Here is a 22,209-nt window from a genome sequence, read left to right as displayed (position 1 = left end):
GATTCAACTACCTCAGCTTCCTCCTCTCTTTTTCTCTGGCTAAAGTCTGATGGAGCCATAAAGTGCGTCGGCGGCTGGCCATGGTTGTTATATGCGCATCAGCTGATGTATCCTTGAAGATATACTGATGTACACGTCAACGGCCAGCACTTCCCATCTATAACACGTCGGAAACGGAGGGGACGAGTTCCGCAGCAGATTGGACGCTTCGTAGTGATCAGGAGTTGTATTCTGCATCGACAGACTCTGTAGGACACACACGGAGTGTTCCCGATTGACAGTCAACAATAGGCTTCGTGCTTTTGAAGATAGCACCGTACCAAATTTTGTCTACCCACCGATTACCCCCTGACAAGGTTCGTTTTGCTGGCCCTTTAGACCAAAGAGAATCCATTTTCTCTCCTCTCGCTAGAGTGGTACACACGAAGAATGCCGCGTATCGATTCTTAGCAAGCGACGAAATCAGATAGAGGGGTGCAACTGATTCTTCATTTCAAGAAAGTCCATACACTCCTGCCCCTACATATAAAACGCGTGCTCACCTCCCTGTACTACACTGCTACGTTATTCCTTTATTTTCTTGTTCTCCCCAGGCCCTAAACCACGTATGGCGAGCAGAGGTCATCCCGCTACTTTGCTAATCTCTAGTGGGGCCTGCGCGGAGTGGAGAGGCTCGTGATACAAAAAAAATGTTCTATGGTAACACGACAAAGTTCGGAGAGTGAGGACGACGACTGGCTCCTCACACCTTCGACTGCTATTCTACGCGTCGCCGCTTCCTTTACTTTTCTTTTCTCGCGGAATGTCTCTTCTGTTTGCTCTTCTCAACCCTCTTATCTGTCTATCTACCTATCTATGCCTTGTAATAACAGACGATATCTTGCACACAGTACAAGGTGCCGAAACGAAAGAGCATGAACCTCTGCGAGACTGTCGTCATGCCCATTCGAAAGCAGGTAGACATCTCCGCGTGTTTGGAAGAGGGCTTTTGAAAGTCAGGATTTCTGAGTCCACAATCTTCAAAACATACGACAAGCGTTCCTTGTGACAAATCAATTCTACAGCCATCCATCCCCTCGACGAGCGCCACCATCACCCTTCTTTGACAGGAGCCTTCTGCGCCATCCAACCTTTCTTCATCCATCATAAAGTGGTGGGACGTGAACACCACCCCAGATACTCTCGTATCAACAAGGTATACGCACATTTATGAAGCGAGAGAGAGAGGGACAGAAAGAGATACAGGGATGGACATACGGATATAAACACAGATAGACAGACCTGCATGTATACATATACATAGCCAAGAAGAAAATATCTAGCAGGATAGAAATGGGGCTTCAGACCTGGACCAACAAGAAGAATGACGGCCTTTAACAAGAGCATCTTTGAATGACAGTAGGATTTCACCTCTACGTCTCTTTCACCAAATTCCAAGCCCTCTCAACAAAACAAAGGATTCATTCATGTGGCTGATCTCCCCCTACCAAGATGAACAAGTGAACTTCATTTCTCTTTATGAGGGGGAAACCAGTCTCGCGCCTTCTAAAGAACTGCATCAAAAACTCCAGGCACCTTGTCTCAGCCGAAGAGTGTTACCGCCTCTACGACAACTCGGTCTTAGCCGACAGACGGAGCAACACAGACTACGGCAAACATCATCCATCACACCCATGCCTCTTCACCTAAGCTGTTTCGAGCGAAACACGTTAGGCTAGGCAAAACAAGATGTAAAGACTGCAAGTCATGCGCAGTCAGAGGGAGAGAAAACACCGCATGTCGACGATCTCGGTACATACACATATCCATGAATCTGAACAAGGGAAACAAGAAACCCCATCCACGGAGATGGAGTGTGTCTAAGCTCTCGCACACAACGGGAGAATAAACCATGTAGACGTCCTTCCTCTTAAGATCGAAGACAGTAGAACAAACCATCTTTTCTGGAAGAGATGATAGATGTATCCTATATGCAGTGACACGACTTCCCAACAAAGCGCAAACAACAAGATATAAAAAAAAACGAACGGAGAGACATTTTGCTGCACGGGAGCCCCCAAGAAAAAAACAAAAACTTGTCCTGGATTTTCTCTCGTGCCTTCACTTTAGAACGCGCTCTCTCGCTAACCAGCTAGCTAGCTATGGCACAACTGAAGGGACGTTCATCTCTCCAAAAAGTGGAACAGTTGAATCACAAAGAGCGACGAAGGCGCGCGAGAGAAAGACATCAGGTGGTGTCGCTACACCTCTCCGAACAGACAAGACACAAAAGTGAAGGAAAGAAAGGTTCAGAAACAAATGGAAGAAGAGGAGAAATGAAGAAAGAAAGAAAGAATCTCTTCTTCCCGGTGTCCAAAAATACTCGCCTATCTTTCCCACGTGTAGAGAAGAGAAAATCACCCCCACTTTATATACACATACACACACAGACAGACAGATAGAAATGAGACGGACAGATCCCGCCTGCCCGCCCGCTCTGTCTCAAAAATCACTTGCGCTGCGTTGGTGTTGTGGGGATACAAACAGGGAGCAAAATAACGCCGAGGCAACCAGTCTTGACGTCTTGTCACAACGTCATCTCTTCATCGCAGTCTAACGTAAAATTGGTCTTGAAAGAAAGGATAGAGAGATAGATACGTAGCCAGTTTTCATCCCCCGAGGAGCTGAACGGTAAGAATGAAGTGTACAAGACAACAAAACTGAGGTGGAGGAGGAGAGGTTGAAGAAAGTGTAGGAAGTGCCTTGTCCTTTCCTCTGTCTATACAATTTCTGACGCACCCTTAAGAGTGAATGTACAGTACGAGAGGTGACACGTCATAGAGACCGTCCCAGACAGAAGAGACATGTTCTAGAAGGAGTGTGACACCTTCCTTGTGAAAAAACCAACCAGAGAGATGATGAGTTATCAAACGTTCACTTCGAAACATCTTTAGTTGAAGGCAGGAGACAGAGGGAGACAAAAAGGCGGACACCACGTAGAGGATCATCACCCTGCGTGCNNGCACGCAGGGTGATGATCCTCTATGACTTTCTCATCCCTGCTATCTATCTTGTATATTCTTCGAGACGCACGGCGTACTTAGAGATGTATTTTGAGTGTATATCCACGCCACCCGGTAGTGTATACAAGTATAGATAGATTTATACAGAGAAGAGATGTCACATATCGAGAAAGCTATGTATATGGAAAGGCATGTGTATGCAGTAGGGCATGATAGTAACTGAGTCGTTTTTCTTTCCCGGAGAAGAGAGAAGGATATGACTTGTTCGAGAAAAATATGGGTAAGAAAAAGATGGAGACACAACGCATGCAAATGAAAGAGAATATTGACCCGAATGAACATCTTTCTCTCATTCATCATCTTCCTCGTCATCGTCTTCATCCGAATCCTCCTCCTCCGAAGAAGATTCTTCTTCACTTGAGCTTTCGCGTTTCTCTGAACATATAGAGGAGCCAGACAGACAACCTCTCATGAGATACCTCGCACAGGCCCTTCTTCAATATGTGTACGTAGCAGGATACACGACAGGTGCGTACAGAACTTGCGCACTACTGCACAGATACGGAGGAGAGATTGCTAGCTAGCACGAATGGTATATCTCTCTACAGGCCTTCACATAAGTGTTTCGGAAGCTAAGAGCTCATTCACTCTGTTTGAATAGAATGACAGAGAGAACCAGCACCCCATACTCAACCGTGCATACGCGAACAAATGTATACCTACGTATGGAAACACATACGTGTCTGTCTATTAAGTCCAACACACATACCTATGCACTCCCACACACAGCCAGACATCTGTCTGCAATCTACATCCCTAACAAAGTATACACAGTTTACGGCATTAGCATACATATACATGTATAGAGACATATATGCACGTGTACGTTTACGTGTTATAACATACTTGACGGCTGCTTTTTCGGGGGCGCGGCAGCAGCGGCCTTCGCCGCAGGAGCGGCGGACTTTGCAGCTACGTTAGTTGTCCCTTGTTTAGCTGGAGGAGTAACTTTAACAGTCGCATTTGGTTTCGGCTTTTCATCTTCTTCTTCCTCTTCATCTTCTTCTTCCTCCTCAGAAGATTCTTCCGACGAAGATGAAGATGAGGACGAGTCGCCGGGCCTCTTCTTCTTCGCTGGGGCTGCTGCCACCCCGCCGGCCTTGGCGCTGGCAGCCGTTTTAGATGGCTGGAACCACTCAGGATGTTCTATTCCCAAAGCTAGAGCCTCGACAGCTAGCTGGGCGCACAGATGACGTTGCAAAAGAAAGAAAGAAAAAAGCCATGGAAAAGGACCACACCACGGAGAAGACTACAAAGAAAGAATGTACCATACACAGGCAAATACATACACGGGGAAACATGGAGGAGACTCGAGAGGCATAGACAGATAGATAGACTTCGCCCTTGTACGAAGAAGATATGTACAACCACCGGCAGATGGCAAGCCGAGGGAGGATACCTTCAAACACTGCCGGGTAGACGTACCGAATTCATACAGGGAAAGAGAGCGCTATACAGATGCTTCTGATAGTAGGGAAATAGGCAAAGCTAGTAAGCAAAAAGTTGCATCTCCAGGACGGCGGTGTCTTTCCGTGGTCGGGTCAAGCCATGGAGGTATGAATAGATACGTGAGAAGACAGTGTGTTGGCACGCCGCTTACATGACTAACGATAGGAATTTGAGCGTCGGGCTTAGTAGGCGGGCGACAGAAGGAGGCAGCAAAAACCTCAGCAATCTTCGTGGAAGTCATCTGTAGACCGGAGAGAAAGAAGCCGGACGCACACAAAGACTATGAAGGCTCGGCGGTGTAAACCCGGAAAGCACACACGCACATACGTCAACGTATATAAAGATACGTCGAACTTCTGATCAGGGAACAAGAATTCATGGCTGCCTGCATTCGAACCTACCTAGTCTGTGCGTATAGGCATTCTCCTTCTGTACACTCACGTGTTTCTATGGATTGCATGTGATTCTATGTTAGCACCGATGCATACAAAAACACACAGTTTCCTCGACTCACATGCTGACATATTCATCATGTGAAAACACAGCCATGACTTGCTTTCGGACGAATGTGACCGAAGCTTACTCCATTCTTGGCAGATTCGGCAGAAATCGTCTTGAAGGCGTTCATAATATACTGCACGCACCAGGTACACATCCAGACATTACAAATGTGCATGCACTCCAGTACAGTACGTTACAACAGAAAAAGCGAGAAAAAGCTTAATCTTCGTCTCCTATTTCGCTCTCCTATTCACTACTACTCGCCACCTTCGCAACATCCTCCACGTCGTGTTCTCTCCCTCCAGGGTACTCTTGCCAATAAAGTGCATGCACCTCCAAAGATAGTTCCAAGTGTATATACACCTCGCATGAAGCCAATCAAGCTGCTCCCAGGCGGCTAAGTGAGGAGGCACTCAATATTAACTGAAGTTGCGAAATTCACATCGGAGAAAACCACCAGGAAGCAAGAGGTAACGTCTCACGGACAGGCCCCACAAAAGGCTTGGAGGAGATCACCGGGCGACTGCTTCCCGGGTTATCCGACTTCACTCTTCTCTTGTGTTAACATCCGCATGATACATGCTACATGTCCACGGGGGCACTCTCTCGTCTACGCTCATATATGAAGAGCTACACTGAACTAGATGAATGCTGAGAGTATTAACAAATCCTTCCAGAACACACGTGAGCACGCGAAGGTATCCGAGTGAAAGACAAAAGATGCTGAAAAGCAAAACCTACCGAGAATGACTCCTGCTCTCCCAACGACAGCGACCCATACACCTGAAGCAAGTGTACACAATCGACATATATGTATCTATATGCACATACATATATACATATATATGTATATATATGAAGGCGAATGCTCGGAAAATATGGTCGGAACTAGTAACTGCGCATGGAACCTTGGCTTAGTCGAAACTGTCCTGCGTACATAATGTATGTAGATATATGTATGTATGTATATATATATATATATACGTGTATGCGGGTAGGTTGTGAGCGCGAGGGACGGCCTGTCTGACTACTGAGATCTGAGCAACACTGTCAGGGAAGTTCATGCAGACCGTCATAGAACTATACAGATATACATGTAGATATCTGCAGGAGGTGTGACAACGTACGAAAATGACAAGCGACGAGAACAGAAACGTCTCAATCTACTAGTTTTCTACGAGGAGACTATCTACATGTGGACGTCCTGAGCCAAAGAGCACTTTTGGAAGGTGTTCTTTTCTTTGTGTATTAGCTCCCCCCTCAGCGCGTCTACACATTCAAAAATACTTACATACACTGCCTGCGGAATCACTTGAGACAAGACGAAGAAAAAGAAACAGCGACAAGCATGTGCGGGCGTGTCTACGCTTATGCCCATATTCAGAGGGACTCTGCCCATAGGTATGTAGTAGATCCAGAACGACCTATGTATACTCTAACACCACGCAGAAACAGCTAGATAGATGCATAGGCAAGCAACAGATAAAAAGTTGCCTGACCTGTTGTACGTCAAAAGGTCTATCGATGTCTAGGTAGATCCTTCTTTCCGTATTGATCCCACCTACTTCCCTTCGGATGCTTGTACTACTGTTTCCCCAATAGAAAGCAGTAGACACGTATGATGGATGTGATTGACTGCCGCGTTATTACGCGTAGTAAAAGCTCTATAAGTTCACGGAGAGAATGAAATGGTCGACGCCAGAAAGGCAAAAGAAGACGATTCAGAAGAGAAGGAAGAATGGAGAACTCAAAGAAAAGGAGTACGGAGTGTATGTAATTGAAAGGCGCCTACCTGCTGAAGCGTTGCTTGAAGCTTTGCACTGTCAGGCTTTGTACTTGCCTCTACACACAAGCACACCGAGCGAACAAGAGAAAGAGAAAATGGAGATCTTGCTGCACATAAGGAGGCTAGCTATGGTCTGCCTTCAGCACATCCCGACGGTTCTTGTAAGCTACTGGAAATCATCCGCGTACACATCACACACGTATACACCCGGGTGTACATTCCACGTGTGCACATATATATTATAGACAGATAGAGAAAGCAGGATTTCCGGATCGAGAGAGGATGAGAGACAGAGAGTAGGATACGACTAATTCATCGTTGTTTAAGTGTATCTGTATCTCTAGAAAGAGAGAGCCTCTTCCTGGTGTTATCGAATGCTTGGACGTACTTGTGAGGGCATCGAAGGCTGCATAAGCTCCATCTCCTAAGAAGGGCACAGGCATGCAATCAAAGAGAAGTCGGAAGCCGCTGACAAGCGCAGGTAGGTTACTCCACTCAGCCTGTGGATTTCCTTGATCTATGTCTCCGACGAAGGCATATAGAGAAGCACAGTCGGCCTGTAGAAAGAATAAATCTTTTGTTTGAATTACATCCTTTGATGTTAGATGCTCGATGAAATCGACGTAGATCGATGGTAACCGAGTATAAGGCTTGACGACATCGGTCGGAATCCGCGCGCTAAGAGTCGTCACGTTACTTCCGTAGATCGTCAGACCTGCCCCCGGTGAAAGTCGCTCTTCTTCCTCATGCTGGATAACATAAGGAAGTTTGCTAGCATACACAGACACAGGCAACACAGAAATAGAAGACACAGATATACATACATAACGGAAGGCATATACTCGAGACAGGAAAGCAGTGGCAAAGGAAAAAACCGGAGGGACCGGTGTGGAGAAAATAGTAGAGGAAGCGCGTCACCCACTATGTCGGGTGTCGACATAAAACACTGAATAGAGATGAAAGTGCAGAGAGTGTGGATGCCTGCCGGGTGAATGAAGGTCCGCTGTGCAGTAGAGTTGGACCGAGAGAAGAAAACGAAGAGAAGTAAAGGGAGATAAGAAGCAGAGATAACGGAGAAGGAAGAGGAGGAGCAGGAGGAGCAGCAGCATGAGGTACGCGTGCGTAGATCTCGAGACTTATCAAGATACAGAGTACGCTCGTATGAAGCTTTGAAGCTATCTAGCCATCTCTGGAGAGGGGCGATACACTAAGACTGAAGAAGAGACCGTGTAGAATGTGTACGAAGGACACACACAAATGACCCCCTAGAGAATACATACACAATCAAACATCCGTGTTTACCCGGAGCTTTACAGCTATATATATGTATGACTTTGCTGGATATATCTGGTGAAAAAGAGATGTTTTAGATGAATTCCCGTCTGGATATCGTTAGTCGTGGCACCGTAAAGAGTCGAAGGGCAACACATCGTAACAGAAGAAAGACTGAGACAGGTCGTGAGGTCTACGATGAGAAGCCTCGAGAAGAGGGGACTGTGTCTATCTTGTCGACCCAGGGGGGTTCCACAATAGCTCAACGTGTCTACGCTGTCTTCCCCCTGTTAAATCAAGGAACACAGGGCAAGACGGCTACACACTGCTCCCCACGCTTGAATTTCTGCAAGTAAAGTACATAGAGACGTAATCCATTCCGATTGTAAGCGGAAGAATGACAAGCACTCGTGCTTATGTATGTATGTACCGGCCTGTGCTCAGAAATACACATGTATGTACTATGCATCTCGAGGTAAATTGATACTAGACATATACAGAAACATATATAGAGAGAACGAACAGATAGCACGGAGAAGATGAAGAAGGGAGAAAAGAGAGAAACAGAGAGACAAAATATGTCGCATATTTTGTAAGTGAGAGAGGTGGAGGTGGAGGCGTCTGTGCACCTCTACATACCAGAGAGCCTCCGAGGCAGGCATTTGGAGGGTCGCTAAGAAATCTGATAACTGCTCAACATAGACGACTTTCTGCCAGAACTTTGGAGAGATCATAGGGGAGACAGCTGCTAGGACCATCTTCCCTGTAAGAGACCAATGAAGGAGATAGATCTTCTTCAAATTCTTCTTCACACTCCTAGGTAATGTGATGTAACCTACATCACAAAAAGAAAGAAAGACACCCCAGAACCACACGCGGCCTCTCCAACAGTATAGATGGACATACATATACCTCTCTATACAGGCATATATGTAAAGCGAATACTGCAGCACATGTATGTACATACAAGACTATATACATAAATGCGGCGTACGAAGCAAGTATACAGCATGTACGTGCTCTTTGTAGATGTAGAGCTGTCTGCACGTCAAGAAGGAAGAGAACTGACTCGAGGTTGAACAGGCAGGAGCCGTAGCATACAAAGATATATCTCCTTCCATATGAATGAGAATCTTTAGAGGACTACAAGTAGAGAGCGGTACACCCTGGATTGTCGTACGTAAATTTGACGACTAAAGAACTAGGCAGAGAAGAGAAAGAGAAAGCATAGATAGTAGATAAAGAATACATAGACAGATAGACCAACTTCGCACGAACCGAAACTTGTATCTACCGCCAGCGAAGACATCTCTTATGTACGCCTCAACCGACCTTCGTTAAAGAGACGTATCTCAACGAAATAAGGGGTTTAACTATGGCCATACCCCATACGCACGCATCCATGTAAACGCACCTGCACACATGAGGTGAAACCCATCGGGGAAAGACATTCTCACATCATCTAAAAACGAGCGTTTTACTAAAACCAAGACATAATGAAAACACCGTTTCTCTCCTTGAGCTAGGGCAGAAGAAGTTGAGCCATCCCTGGATTTCCTCGGACGGGAATTTTGGTGTCTTAGTTCCTCTCATGAGGTGTACGTACACTGCTTGACTAGCGTTGAGGCAGCATCAGTAAGCCAGTTTGTGATCGTCAAAGCGAAGATCACAACAAACGGCTTGTCCTCCATTGAATGAAGCTTGGCCTGCCCATACCGCCTGCAAAAGAAGAAAAAAGACCGACACAACGCTAAGAAACTCCACCGTCGAACAATCTCCGCATATAAGCCGAAAGCCGCGGGCACTTCCCATAGACTACACGCATCAAAAACCAGACACCTTCTCTCCGTTTTCTCTTGTCTACACAGTCTATAGACACTACGCACCCAAGCGCAATGAAATCCGCTCCTGAGAAAAAAAACGCCTTGTCTAGTTGACAACGAGGTGTACATACATCGCGATGACTACACAGCTGCCACCCGGACTGAAAACACAAACAACTCAACACCCAGCCAAACATACAGGTGAAACGGCACCTCCATAAACGTTCTCATTTCTCAAGGACAGCGTGAATTAACTAGAAACAACTCTTCGAAACGATCAGAACAAACACCTGAGAAAATACATAGTTCGATGTCCGGTGACTGGTTGGCCGATGCTCTTCTGCCTACACACCTCTTGGAGAGCCTTTACATATCTTCACGTGCATACAGTCCGAGCCCATTCTTCCCCGTCTTCTGCTACTGCTGCTACTGCTATGGCTATTTCCATCATGGCGGTAAGAAGAACAGAAAGAAGAAAAACGAAAGCTTACAAGGCTTTTGACAGCTGGTCGGGAGCTCCCGTGAGAAAGCAAAGAGTGACAAGGAGGACTTCTTCATCATCCTTGTTCTTTCCCAACGATCGAATAAAACCGACGCGGTTGAACCTGCACCACCATAAAACGTAACACCTGCTTCAGACATCCATGTATCTGTGTATGCTGTAGACATGGGGAGACAGGCTTTTAGACACACGTATGTATCTCTATACATACGCACATACATACGTGCATGCAGACAGACGGTAACAACAACGCGACCACCTGCGACCATACATAAACACGTCTGCCGCATCTTTGTACGAATCTCTATGTATACGCATGCATATACTTTCGCAAGTATATATAGAAATAGAAAAAGAGAAACCTTGGCTATGAGTGTAAGAAGCATGGGTGACCTATATACAATTTTATTTCCATGGACAAGCATACACATTCGTATGTATATCCATATATACACGTGCTACCAGAACGCCACTCCGTCCAGGGAGATCCAGTCAACCAGGAGAGAAAAAGAGAGACGTGCGAGATTAAGAAATGGCTTTTATCTCTCTAATTACATGTCATCTCTGTGCTTCAGGAAGAAAAGACAGGAAACTGAAGAAAGAAAGATATACATGCGGTTGTTCGGCCTTCTTCGGCAGTGTGAAGAAGGCGACGACGAAACAAAGGGGTGCCAGACACCACATAGCAGCTGGCGGAAGTGTCAGCAGCTATATAGTCCACTCAATCATGCACCTTTGGATCTTTAAACATACATTCACGCACATCGGTTGTCTACCTACATATATACTGCATGCTACTTGAGTGCATGCATATGCTCTGGTGCGCATACGTAGATTAGTGAAGAAGCAGCAGCAGCAGGAGGGCAGACAGATATCGTACTCCTCGTGTCACATTACGCACTCATGTATGCGTATGTGTACAGGGAGTCGCTTTGAAACGACACCCTTCATCATGGACAGTTCTTTGTAGACATAGTTCACGAGAAAGAAAGAAAGAAAGAAGGCAATCCTTACTCTGTGTAATCTTCTTGTTTCGACAGCTCGATAGCCTTCTTGTATTGCTGGAGCATCTCAGGCGACGCTTCCACGTCACTGTCCATGTACGACATTGTGGTGACTAACAAGTAGACAGGTTACAGAAATAGAACTAGACACGGAAAAGCGTGTCTGTATCCCAAGCAGAAGACGTCCTCTGTTCATGAACAAAGAAGTGATTCTCCGATGTGCTTGCTTGCTTGTTTGCTTCTAGTATTTCGTGTTCTCCTTTTCTATCTCGTTTTCTTTGATGTCTTTTGTAGCGCCGAAATCCACCCGTTCTAGACCGTAGCCTTCTGGTGTGTGGTCGGCTTTTCTTTCACTTCCTCTTCTTCTTCCTCTTGGTCTGTCTCTTAACAAAATACACCCTGCCTGTCTTCGCCTCGAGTCAGACACCTCCTCGTCAGAAAAGGAAGATTTTTGACAAGACCTCACCCCAGTGAAGGAGAAAGACAGAAGGAGTCCACAAAAAAGAAGAAGGCCATGAACGGAGGAATTCGTGGAAGTGGCGCCCCTATGCTGGTGAAAGTTTTCTGGCCTTCCAGGGGGCAGTTCAAATAAGAAGGGACGGCCGCGAAAGAACCGTATCAAAGAAAGGAACTTATTCAGTAAACATGGGGTAAGAGAAAAAGAGAGAGAGAGGTATGTACATCTGGCAAACACTCCGTCAAGAGTGATGTCGATGAAGAGTACGGAAGATACGAAGACTCAGAAAAGCTTCGAGAGGACTTATTCTGTACATATCCAATGTGTCATCCCTCTCTTTTGTTCTTCTATAAAGACAACCGAGAAAGGTCTGATCTTTTCGAGAGAACAGACACCTGAGTTTTCAGGGCATGATACAGGGGGCCTCTCCCCAAAGGTCAGTGACGAGAGACTTGACTCCCGAATCCATAAAGAAGTAAGACAGCTTTATTTGCCAGTCATTCCTTCTTCTTACTCTCTTGTTGGAGAAAGGAAAGAAAGAGAGTTGCCTGAAGCAATCATTCCACTTGTCTTACTGAAGAGGGTGGTGGAGTCTCCGCTTCGAAAAGAAAGAGAGAAAAAAAATGCTGAAAGAAGCTGCTGCAGACGGCAGAAAGGAAGAAAAGCGACATATATAGAGAGAGGAAGGTTTTCGTCTCAAACCTAAGAAAGAATCAGAAAGAATGTACATAGTTACGTAGACAGAGAGGAAGAGATAGACTGGTGCGAAAGAGTAAGAAAGATTGCGACGATAAAGGGAGCTGCCGCAGAGAAACAAAGACCGGGAGGAATCGTAGAACGGCTATCATGTCCGCACTAGGTATCTATCGGCACTTTTCCCCGCGGAGATGGGGGTGAAGTAGTTAAGGCACCTTCCTCTACGCCTTAACGGAGGGCTGTTCCGCGAAGATTGTATAATGAAAGGGGGTAGGATTTTCTTCATTAAACAGTCTCCCTGAGTCCAACCTCTCCGTCCTTAAAGAAGACGCATATCTTCAGAAGAATCGACGTCGTTCGCAGATCTGGATCGGGGGAGCGATAGAGAAAAATCTCTTCTTGAGAAGGTAGGAAAGGACGAAATAACAAAGAACAGAAGACGACAACCAACAAGGAGAAAAAGAAAGAAAATAAGGAGTGCATAAAAGAGACTTTTCACGGAAAGGAAAACCATAAGATAGTCGATAAAAGAATCGGGGAGCTCCAAGAAAGGAGATTTTTTATATAGGAGAGGAGAACAACTTGACTGCGCATGGACCCAGGAAAGTGGAGCAGATCAAGAGAACTTCGAAACGGTGTGGTCTCTACTGTAAGCGGTGTAGGGCATCAAAGAAAGAAGAAAACACGATACACATCACATACCCTCGCGACAGAAACAAAGGAGGAGGGAAAGGTGGAAAGACTCGCCACAAGAAATAGTGGAATTCCTTGAGAGAACAATGTGAAAACGCCGATGAACTTGTGTTTCCTTCTTCCTCTTCTTCCTGATCATATGCCTTCTTTGTCCTTCACTTCTGGAAGGCTGGGACGCGCCTTCTTTCAAAGAGGAAGGAGAGACCCACGGAGGAGTGTGTCGAGGTTGATATCTGCTCGCGGAAAGGGCCGGGAAATCGGTAATGGAGAGGAAACCGACGGTGTGCTTGAAGAAGATGACACAGAAGCTGCCCTCGCCATCTGCGTGCGAGGCGCAGAAGAATACTCAAAAAGAGAAAGCGGAGATGGCGCGATGAAGGAAGGAAGATGGAATCATTCATCTATACAGGAGAAAGAAACATAGACACACTGAAGTGATTCTCAGAAGTCTCTTCCCAGAAGAGTGCGTAAAGTCTTGTTAGTATTTCTAAGAAGGTCTTGCTTGGGTGGGAGATCTGCAAAGAAGGCGAACAGAAAATCCGTAACAAAGAGTGACGGGTGGTCGTGTGCAAGCAAGCAAGCGTTGGTTCAGTTCTTGTACCCGTGGGATGCGAAACCGCACAAGGCCCAGAGATGTGGAGAAAGAGAAGAAAAAACGAAGAGGAAAACTGAAGAAAAAAAATAGAGCTAACTGTGGTGAAAAGCAAGCCGAACATGCAAGATGGACTTGCGATGAAGGAAAGTGAAAAAAAAAAAAGCAGAAGCAACATCAAACGCCGGCGACTGTATGATCGTCGCGTGGCATGTCGAATGAACTTTATCGTCCCAACATCGACTTTCCATCGATCTCATTCATGTCGATTTCCTCGGCATCGAGGTAGCCACGATGGGAAAGCCACACCGGCAAAAGGGAAAGAGAAAGGGGGGGTGCCGGGGAAGGTAAGAGGAACTGTGATAAGTGACTACTGCTTTGGGGTGGTTAGCTAGTCGTAGAAGTACCAGCTGTCCCTACCCGTCGAATATTTAGTCAGCTGGAAAGGAACTATGGCTTTTGAACGGAAATGGAACTATCGCTTGCGAACGGAAAAGCGGACGAGAAGATGAGTGGAGAGGTCCAGCAGGATTAAGAAAGGAATAGAGAAACAAAAAGAAAGGTCAGTCAACAGGAAGAGTCAAGTCATCTGAAACGGAGCCGTGTGTTACGTTGAATATTGCTTGCTGTAAGGGATAAAATCGCCGGGTTTATAGGAGTGGACTCCAGGATGATCGACCTTATGACGTCCTCGATTTCTAGAACCAACGAGTCTTTTTAAGCGTCCGTTTCTTCTGACTGCTTCGCTCCTAGCCAACAGAAAAGAGTCGCTCTCTCTACGGTCTCGAACTCGAGAGTCACTGCTCTAATACCCAGGCATGCGCTCTGTCCTTTGGGGTAAGGGGGGCGGCTACAACACACAACTTATGCATCGAAGCAGGCGGTAACGCAAACGTCAAGGAGATCACAAGGACAATAGCGAGTTGTCGGTTTCCTTTTTCACATTCATATGACACATGAAGGACCATCTGCAGAGCCGGGCAGGTACTCCGGCCCAAGGTAGATGTACACGTCCTCTAAAGTAGTTCTTTCCGCCTCGCATGCACGAATACACTGACCAAAAAATACAGTTTGTGAAGGGAAAGAGAACAGTCAGTAGCACTCGAACGAAGATTCCTTATCTCTACCACCGTCGAGTTTGGTGACTTCCCTTCTAGTTGAAAAAAGGGAATAGCCTGGAACCGACAAGAAGTAGGAACGAGGCTTGAATCAAGGGCAGATCCTGTCGCAAGTCGCATCCGATCCTCGCTGCTGCGAGACACTCTTTGTTTCCGGCAGAAGTTAAGAAAACGTCCAAAGAAGAATCGTGTGTGTGACGAACTTCGGCGTGTACGAGCTGCCACAGGAAACGGGCAAGCAACACCTACACACATGTACACATATGTGTATGTATAGGTGTGTACAGGTATATGAAAGTAGAGACAAAGATGATGGTGATGGTTAGCAGAAGCGGATATGAGATGGAATTCACTGCGCGTCGGGAAAAGAGAACCGGACTGTTGGTCTCTCTGTTTAAGATCCCGTCACTGGATCGGCAGGCATTCCAGCCTCAAGACACAAATAAGCAAAATCTCTCTACACCGCGTCGTGCGTTTGCAATTTTCCCTAAATCCACTGAGGCAGGCGTGAAAATGAGAAGCGAAGAACTGGTTAGTGAGGCACTACCTTTACAGCGTTTTTGATTTACACATGAACTTCGTACCCTCCGCCACCTCAAACGTGGACGGATCATGGGATCATATCTGTACATTCCTACTCCATGTCTTCATGCGTTCGGTACACACACCTTCCCATAGCGTGCGCCTTTGTCCAGTAGCGGGAGGGAGATGCACTGCGCTGAGCAAATTAGTGCTTGTCTCTGCAGTGGTTGAAGAAGGATAGCGTCGTCCCGCTTAGGACTTCCTGTCTGTCCCTTTCTTGCGTTTCCGCCTCAGGCAAGCCACATTCACCGCCGTCACTTGTGTTCAACAAAACGAACACGGTGAACTGTCGCCAGCTGGTCAGAAAATTCCCCTACGTCGCTTGTACATATGCGTTCTGAAAGAGCGCTACGGTGAAAAACTTTAACCTGTAAGCCACAGTCCGTGCCATGCCCTTGCGTGTTCGCATTGTTATGCACTGAGTACAGAAGTCCAACCCTTCGCCTGCTCGGATGCTCACGCACAAGAGGACTTACTGCTTTCCTCTACAGCAAACACCTCGAGGGGACAGGCGCAGGTCCGCTTGGAACCGAAATGAAGACTGCAAAAATATAACAAAGCACCATTCTAAAAGTGAAGCTTACTCTACACAAGACTGAAGAGGTCAGCGAAGTGCTCACCACCTTCTCTACGCTGCACTCTTAGCAGGCAGCGCGAGCAGCGAAGCAGCTGAACTAGGGAAGAGAAGGCTAATGACCGCCGCTTTCACCACAGTATCGCCTGCTGTCACTAGAGTGGACATTCACACCACGGAGGAGAAAAGATTTGCTGACCGGCACGACGTTAGGCCGGTGGCTCTTGGGATTGCTGATGACTGCTGTGCGAAACCCTGGCACGAGGGTGTACGACGACAACTGAACCGTGTCAGCCAGAGTCAGTTTTCCTGCTGTGTCACGCTTTGTACAAGGACAACCAAGCAAAGAGAGGAAACGCTACAAACCCCGAGCAACGACGAAACCACGCGTTAGTTGCTCCGGCGTCTCTCAAATTATCATCAGTACTCCGCTGAGCATCAGTTGGCAACTACGGTGATGAGCCGTTTTGTGTAGCGAAGTCATCCACGCGACAAAGGCAGCGCCAGAGCAAAGCTCTCCGCACGCGACAAAGCAACGTGTTGCATGCAAACGCACACCATGTAGGAGGAAGGCGGGTAGGACATCCATCTAGAAGTAGCTGAGCGGCAGCGGTGCTCCCTGATACTCGTGTGAACTCGGAGTGGTTACAGCCGAAGCAGCCAGAGGAGTGGGGGAGCCTGTCGCTAGTTGGTACTTGTCGAGTGGTTGCCAGCGACCACTGGGGGGGTCAGACCTGGCCAGCTATTAGAGGTAATTCCAGGAGACCCCACGCCCCTCGCCCGGGTCAACGCGGCTCTCACTCAGGAGAGCCAGCCCGTCCGGGAGCGAAGAGCTGTGGCTGCTAGGTCGGGTCCACCCGGGGCATATGTATCGACGACTCTTGGGATCGACGCACGGTTGCTCGCCAGGTATGATGGCATGCAAAGATTCAGCTTGCTCATTTCCTCAGTTCTCATTTTCTCTTTCGTCATGCACGGTTGGTTTTCCGATTTCCGTTTTCCTCAGTAGGGAGAGGGAAATTGGGAAACAGTCTCGTCTGTTTTCCTACACACCAGCCTTGGTACTGGTGGCGCTGACAGTTGCTATTCACGTTCCGGTCAGCAGCTGCCGTCACGGGAGCCATTGCCTGCTGTTGCAGGAACACCAGCTACGCCCCGGTTTTCAAGAGCCTCGGATATTCCAGTGGCATAGAGCGGTTTCGACGTGGGGAAACCCCGTCTTTCGGTTGGCGACGAGCGATTCTAGCCTGATAGCACCACCACCGACTACATGCTCTACGGCTTCAAAAGGAAGTCCGCGCCGGGTCGGTAACGGAGTCGGCAAAGGAGTGCCACAGGAAGTGCCGCAAGACATCGTGTTGCACGATATTACGTACACCAAAAGGGGCAAGATGAGCGATTCTAGGATAACTACTTCCCGAGACCCGAAGGAAGCACCGGCGAACTAACAATTGGGAAGCATTGTGACCTCGCGCCGGGATTTGCTGCGCTCAGCCAACCAGGTGAGTGTTGAAAGGGACATTAACTCGACGACAGCCGGCATCACATATGAAAGTACGAACTCGGTTGGAGTTTGCCAGACGAGTGCAAGAAGGATAATTGTTGCACATAGATAGACAGAGAAAAGAACAGATGCGTGGAGATATGGTGATACATATAGACAGGCAGACAAACATATGTGCATATTGCAGATAGGTGGGGGTAGACTGATATGAACAGATGGCTACGGTAGATGGATGTAGACAGGCAGACACAGATTGATGAATGCAGATAGGTGTGTACAGATAGATGAATAGTCACAGGTAGATGCAGATCGATACAGAGAGACACGTGTAGGTAGGTCAAAACAGAAACGACAGACAGTGCACAGGTATGGGCATAGACATGCAGCGAGACATGAGTAGCTAGGTACAGATACAGGGATACAGATATACAGAAAGGGATGCCAGGTGTAGAAAGATTGACGCGTAGATAGATACGGATGCACAGGCATATGTAGCTACATACAGACAGGTAGTTATAGACCGACACCCAGATGTATGCATCTGGACAGGTTGGTGAAGCCACAGCGGCAAGTAAACAATTCGCAAGTAATTACCTTCAGGTAGATAGAGACATTAAGACAGACTCCTCCCTTCTATTGCACATGTGTCGATGGGCAAAACGCGTTCCGGCTGTGCTGTCGCAGGCAGCACGCGTCAGAAACCTCCCCCGTGTCTTTTCAGCCGTGACGTTGACGGTGCCCGAGATGAAGGTCGAGAAGTAGCAGGGAGGGACAAAAAAGGGAGGAGGGCCCCCACTCTTGTCTCTAAAAGTTGACACGCCTGGCCTCAATCCACTAAGATATCGGCTGCACCGCGCCCTTGCGTGTCTGCATAAGCTGTAACACATCTGGTAAGAAGGTCTGAATCCTCACCTGCTTGGATGCGCGAGCACACCCAGCATGTAGATGCAGTCACGCAGGTGCGGCCCGCGCCTAGTGCTTTCCTGTAACTCTACAACTACCTTGGGGGGATGAGTGTTGCTTTCAATACAACCGAAAAGAAGACTAAAGAATACAGCAGTCACCGGTTTTGTAGAAAGGACGTCCAACTCTAGTTGTCATGACCCTAGATCGCATCCCTAGTAGGCAGCGAGTGTACTGCAGCAGCAAACACCCGAAGAGCGAGGGAAGGACTGCCGCTTTGTTCATTGTTTTCCTCGCTCTCCGTAGTCTACACCACAGCTGCCGTCCCCGTAGGGTACTTGAATGGGCGGAAAGGTGTGCACGTTCTTGCACGACGCAGTCTGCACTATTGAGATGCACGGAGAATTACAAGTAAACAAAGAAACGACTCCCCTAATGATACAGACGCCGCAAACTGAACTCCACGCTGGCCGCTCCTGGGGACGCTACGGAATACTGCCCTGAGCTGGCACACGGGGTTGTACGATGACTACCAGATCGTGTCAGACAGAATCATCTTTGCTCTGTCCGTATCCTACGCTTTGTACAATGCGCCAGCAAGCGGAGAGAAGTGAGTCAACACCCCCTAAGCGAAGATGGATCCACACACTGGTAGCTACAGCGTCTCCCAAAATGGTCATCGGTGCGCTACCCACGCATCGGTCAGGAGTCATAGCAAATACTAATGATAGTAATCCTGCACCGGCTACCTCCAGGGAAGCTATCGAGGGGACACCAGCAGCTATCAAGGGGACACGCCCGAGGTAACGCAGCAGCAATTTTTTGCCGCCGGGGACAACGCACAACCACGAAGAACGTGGCTACAGTTTTGGCCGACCTAACTGAGCGCTAGCAGGTGTTGTTGCTTGACGGAGAGTGGTAGCCCTAGGGAGCCGCAGTAAGCCGGAGCTCCGAAGTTCGTATCGGGGGATGGTCGCGGGAAAGATCCAGTGGTTTCCCACCGGGCTCACCACGGCTATAGCTTGCTACCTGGTTAGCGGTGATTGTACAACTCAGCTCGAGTGCTATCGGTACGAGCAGCGCTCACCCGGAGGCAGCGCGGCAACTAGCTGCAACCGCGAGCAGCACCTCCCCCCCACGGATCCTCAACGCAACAGCCACGCGACCGCCAGCTACCATATTGGCGGGCAGGGGTGCTCTTCTTACTTGTTTTTATTTACACTAACTACCCTCCTCCTTTTTGTTTGACTTCCCCCCTTCTTCCCAGCATGGAGAGCTTTTCCTCTGTGTTCTGCCGGTATAGGAAGGCCATAGAGCCGCTGGTACTGGTGGGTTTTATGCTGGCTCAGGTCGACGCGTTTCGCCAGGAGGGCCGTCACCTGCTACTGCAGGAGCAGCAGCAGGGCTCTGGATTCCAAGAGTCAGAGGAAGTTTCCATGGTTCAAAGCGGCCTCAGAGCTGTCCACGAGCACTCGTCCACCGTCGGTGATGACTGTTTCTGGCCTGGTAACACCACCACCGAGTACAATGTTTTGCGGCTTCAGATGGAACTTGATGATGGATCAGTTTTCGATTCGGTGAAGGAGTGCCAGAAGAGATGTCGCGAGACATCGAACTGCACAATGATTACTTACACCAAGAAGTCGAAGATGTGCAATCTCAAGATGAACTACTCGCCGAAACTCGTGGGAAGCAGCGACGAGATAACGGTTCGGAAGGACTGTCCGCTTCCTGAGGGATCTGATGCATTCGCCGAACCAGGTGGGTGTTACAGGAAAGGGATTGGCTCGACGACAGCAAACATCACGCATAAAGGCGCAAGCTCGGTTGAAGCTTGTCAACAAGACTGCAAAGGAATTGCGAACTGCACCCACTTCACCTTTAACGTCAAAGAAAAAATGTGTCATCTCAAGAGTGGTAAGCCGACATGGAGGGCTTACAGGGACGATGTGACCGCTACCCGCGATTGCAATTTAGGCGGTGAAGTCACTATCCAGCCGTCGCAGTCCCAGACCACTGCCTCCCCCCCGGAGACTGACTGCTTCAAGAAAGACATTGGTTCAACAACTGGGAGCATGAAAGAAGCAAACGTGATCTCGTTGGAAGCCTGCCAGGAATTGTGCCGTTCCACGGACGGATGCACACACGTCACTTTTGGCCAGAAGTCGAAGAGGTGCTATGTTAAGGGTGGTCAGCCGAACTGGAGAAATGTGTGGTTTGATCTCTCCACGACTCGCAATTGCGATTTGAGCAAGGAAACTCAGCAGGCTGTTTGCTTCAAATCTGACATCGGCTCTACGACTCCCGAGGTGAGGGTTGTGAAAGTAGACCTTGGCGCAGCCATGAAGTCGGTGAAGGGTTGTCAGGCTGAGTGCCAGAAAATTAACAACTGCACGCATTTCACCTACAATGAAAACTCGAAGAACTGCTACTTGAAGAGCGGCAAACCGCAGTGGAGAGAGTACAAAGGTGATATGTCCGGTAGTCGCGACTGCGACATCTTAGACCCCTCTTGCTTTATGGACGACCTTGCCTCGAGAACTGCGAACATCAAGGAGGAGATCATCGACGGTGGGTCACTTATCCCGTCGCTGCTGGCGTGCCAGGACTTATGCCGTTCCACGAGCAACTGCACGCATGTTACCTACAACAGCAGATCCAAGAAGTGCTACGTGAAAGGTGGAAGCACGAGTTGGTTTGTGACGAGCGGTGATATCTCGATGAGGCGCGATTGCAAGTGACGTAGTGATGTCAACGGTGGACTGAACACGTGTAGTGCCAGGGCTGCCGACGCTAAAGGGCGGGTGAAAAGGGAGTAGATACTCCGTTACATTTTCTTTACCGGTCGCGGCACAGTGCTTTCCTTTTTAGATTGGTCATTTGAGTGGAGGGCTGCATCGTAGTTACATGCGTGATGAAGGTAGCGCCTCGACAGGTCGTAAGTGGCTGCTGCTCATGTATCTTCCGGAAGTATATATATATCTTTCTGTAAGGTGACTATACGGTATTCAACATCCAGAAGAGGGATTGTACATTCAGTGACTTCTTGTGTTCTGTTTTCATTTTTGGTATGGTCACCGAGGAATGCAGTGCTGCATTGCTGTTTATGCAGTTATGTGGTGACGGTAGCACCCGGACAAGCCTCTAGTGGCCGCTGCCTATGTATCTGTGCCGGAAGGATATGCTATTTCTTCCCGTGAAGGGTCCATTGTGTATTACACCGCGTATACAAACAGTATCAGAAACCTTCGTCATACATGGTGTGTCGACCTACCCGGGTCTCTACACCTAGCACCATGACAGCTGCCAAATGGTAATGGCAAAGGCGTTTTGTGTATATATACCATAATTCCTGACCGCCTCTTCTGGCACAAAGAGGGGCACCCATGCTCCCGGAGGCGGATTGTGTATATATACCATAATTCCTGACCGCCTCTGCTGGCACGATGAAGGGCACCCATACTCGTGATTGATTGGAGTTCCTTAGTCGCCATCTGGACATTTCAGGAGGCCGAGGATCCAAACGTCCGTTCAGGGAAAGCGGGGGGAGCCGCGAAAGCTAGGTTTATCCCGACTGAGTCGACAGCTCCGAGCGACACCCGTATGTATCGGGGACTGGCGACACACTCTCGCGACACGAGTAAGAGTAGGGAAATGGGCATATTAATAGAAGAACGATACAGCTGTGTTA

General features: G+C 48.1%; 4 protein-coding genes across 4 annotated transcripts; 2 read left to right on the top strand and 2 right to left on the bottom strand.

Annotated features, from left to right (window-relative positions):
* Positions 1 to 3,036: 3,036 nt before the first annotated feature.
* CSUI_001778 (uncharacterized protein) lies at positions 3,037 to 14,230 on the bottom strand. The gene is made up of 11 exons (XM_068061982.1): positions 11,410 to 14,230; positions 10,385 to 10,498; positions 9,677 to 9,789; positions 8,710 to 8,905; positions 7,187 to 7,569; positions 6,805 to 6,854; positions 5,754 to 5,795; positions 5,095 to 5,145; positions 4,663 to 4,752; positions 3,909 to 4,239; positions 3,037 to 3,437 (listed from the first exon to the last, which is right to left on the bottom strand). Exons 1-11 carry the CDS (start codon positions 11,502 to 11,504, stop codon positions 3,352 to 3,354), a joined length of 1,551 nt encoding a protein of 516 aa, XP_067926047.1. The 5' UTR covers positions 11,505 to 14,230; the 3' UTR covers positions 3,037 to 3,351.
* An 878-nt stretch (positions 14,231 to 15,108) lies between these two features.
* On the bottom strand, positions 15,109 to 16,799 carry CSUI_001777 (uncharacterized protein; the record flags this gene model as incomplete). Its single annotated transcript, XM_068061981.1, has 2 exons — positions 15,109 to 15,173; positions 16,014 to 16,799. A coding segment is annotated over one exon (237 nt), but the record flags the coding sequence as incomplete, so codon positions are not given.
* Positions 16,800 to 17,065: 266 nt separating this feature from the next.
* CSUI_001775 (uncharacterized protein) lies at positions 17,066 to 18,448 on the top strand (the record flags this gene model as incomplete). The annotated part of the gene is made up of 2 exons (XM_068061980.1): positions 17,066 to 17,613; positions 18,300 to 18,448. A coding segment is annotated over one exon (492 nt), but the record flags the coding sequence as incomplete, so codon positions are not given.
* A 1,024-nt stretch (positions 18,449 to 19,472) lies between these two features.
* Positions 19,473 to 21,758, top strand: CSUI_001774 (pan domain-containing protein). Its single transcript, XM_068061979.1, has one exon. The coding sequence runs from the start codon at positions 19,787 to 19,789 to the stop codon at positions 21,257 to 21,259; it is 1,473 nt and encodes a 490-aa protein (XP_067926044.1). The 5' UTR covers positions 19,473 to 19,786; the 3' UTR covers positions 21,260 to 21,758.
* Positions 21,759 to 22,209: the final 451 nt, after the last annotated feature.

The sequence above is a fragment of the Cystoisospora suis genome, assembly GCF_002600585.1.
Source record: "Cystoisospora suis strain Wien I chromosome Unknown contig_708, whole genome shotgun sequence".
In the NCBI taxonomy this organism is placed as follows: Eukaryota; Apicomplexa; class Conoidasida; order Eucoccidiorida; family Sarcocystidae; genus Cystoisospora; species Cystoisospora suis.
The sequence above is the reverse complement of the archived record's forward strand: the minus strand, read 5'-3'. Positions and strand labels throughout refer to the sequence as shown.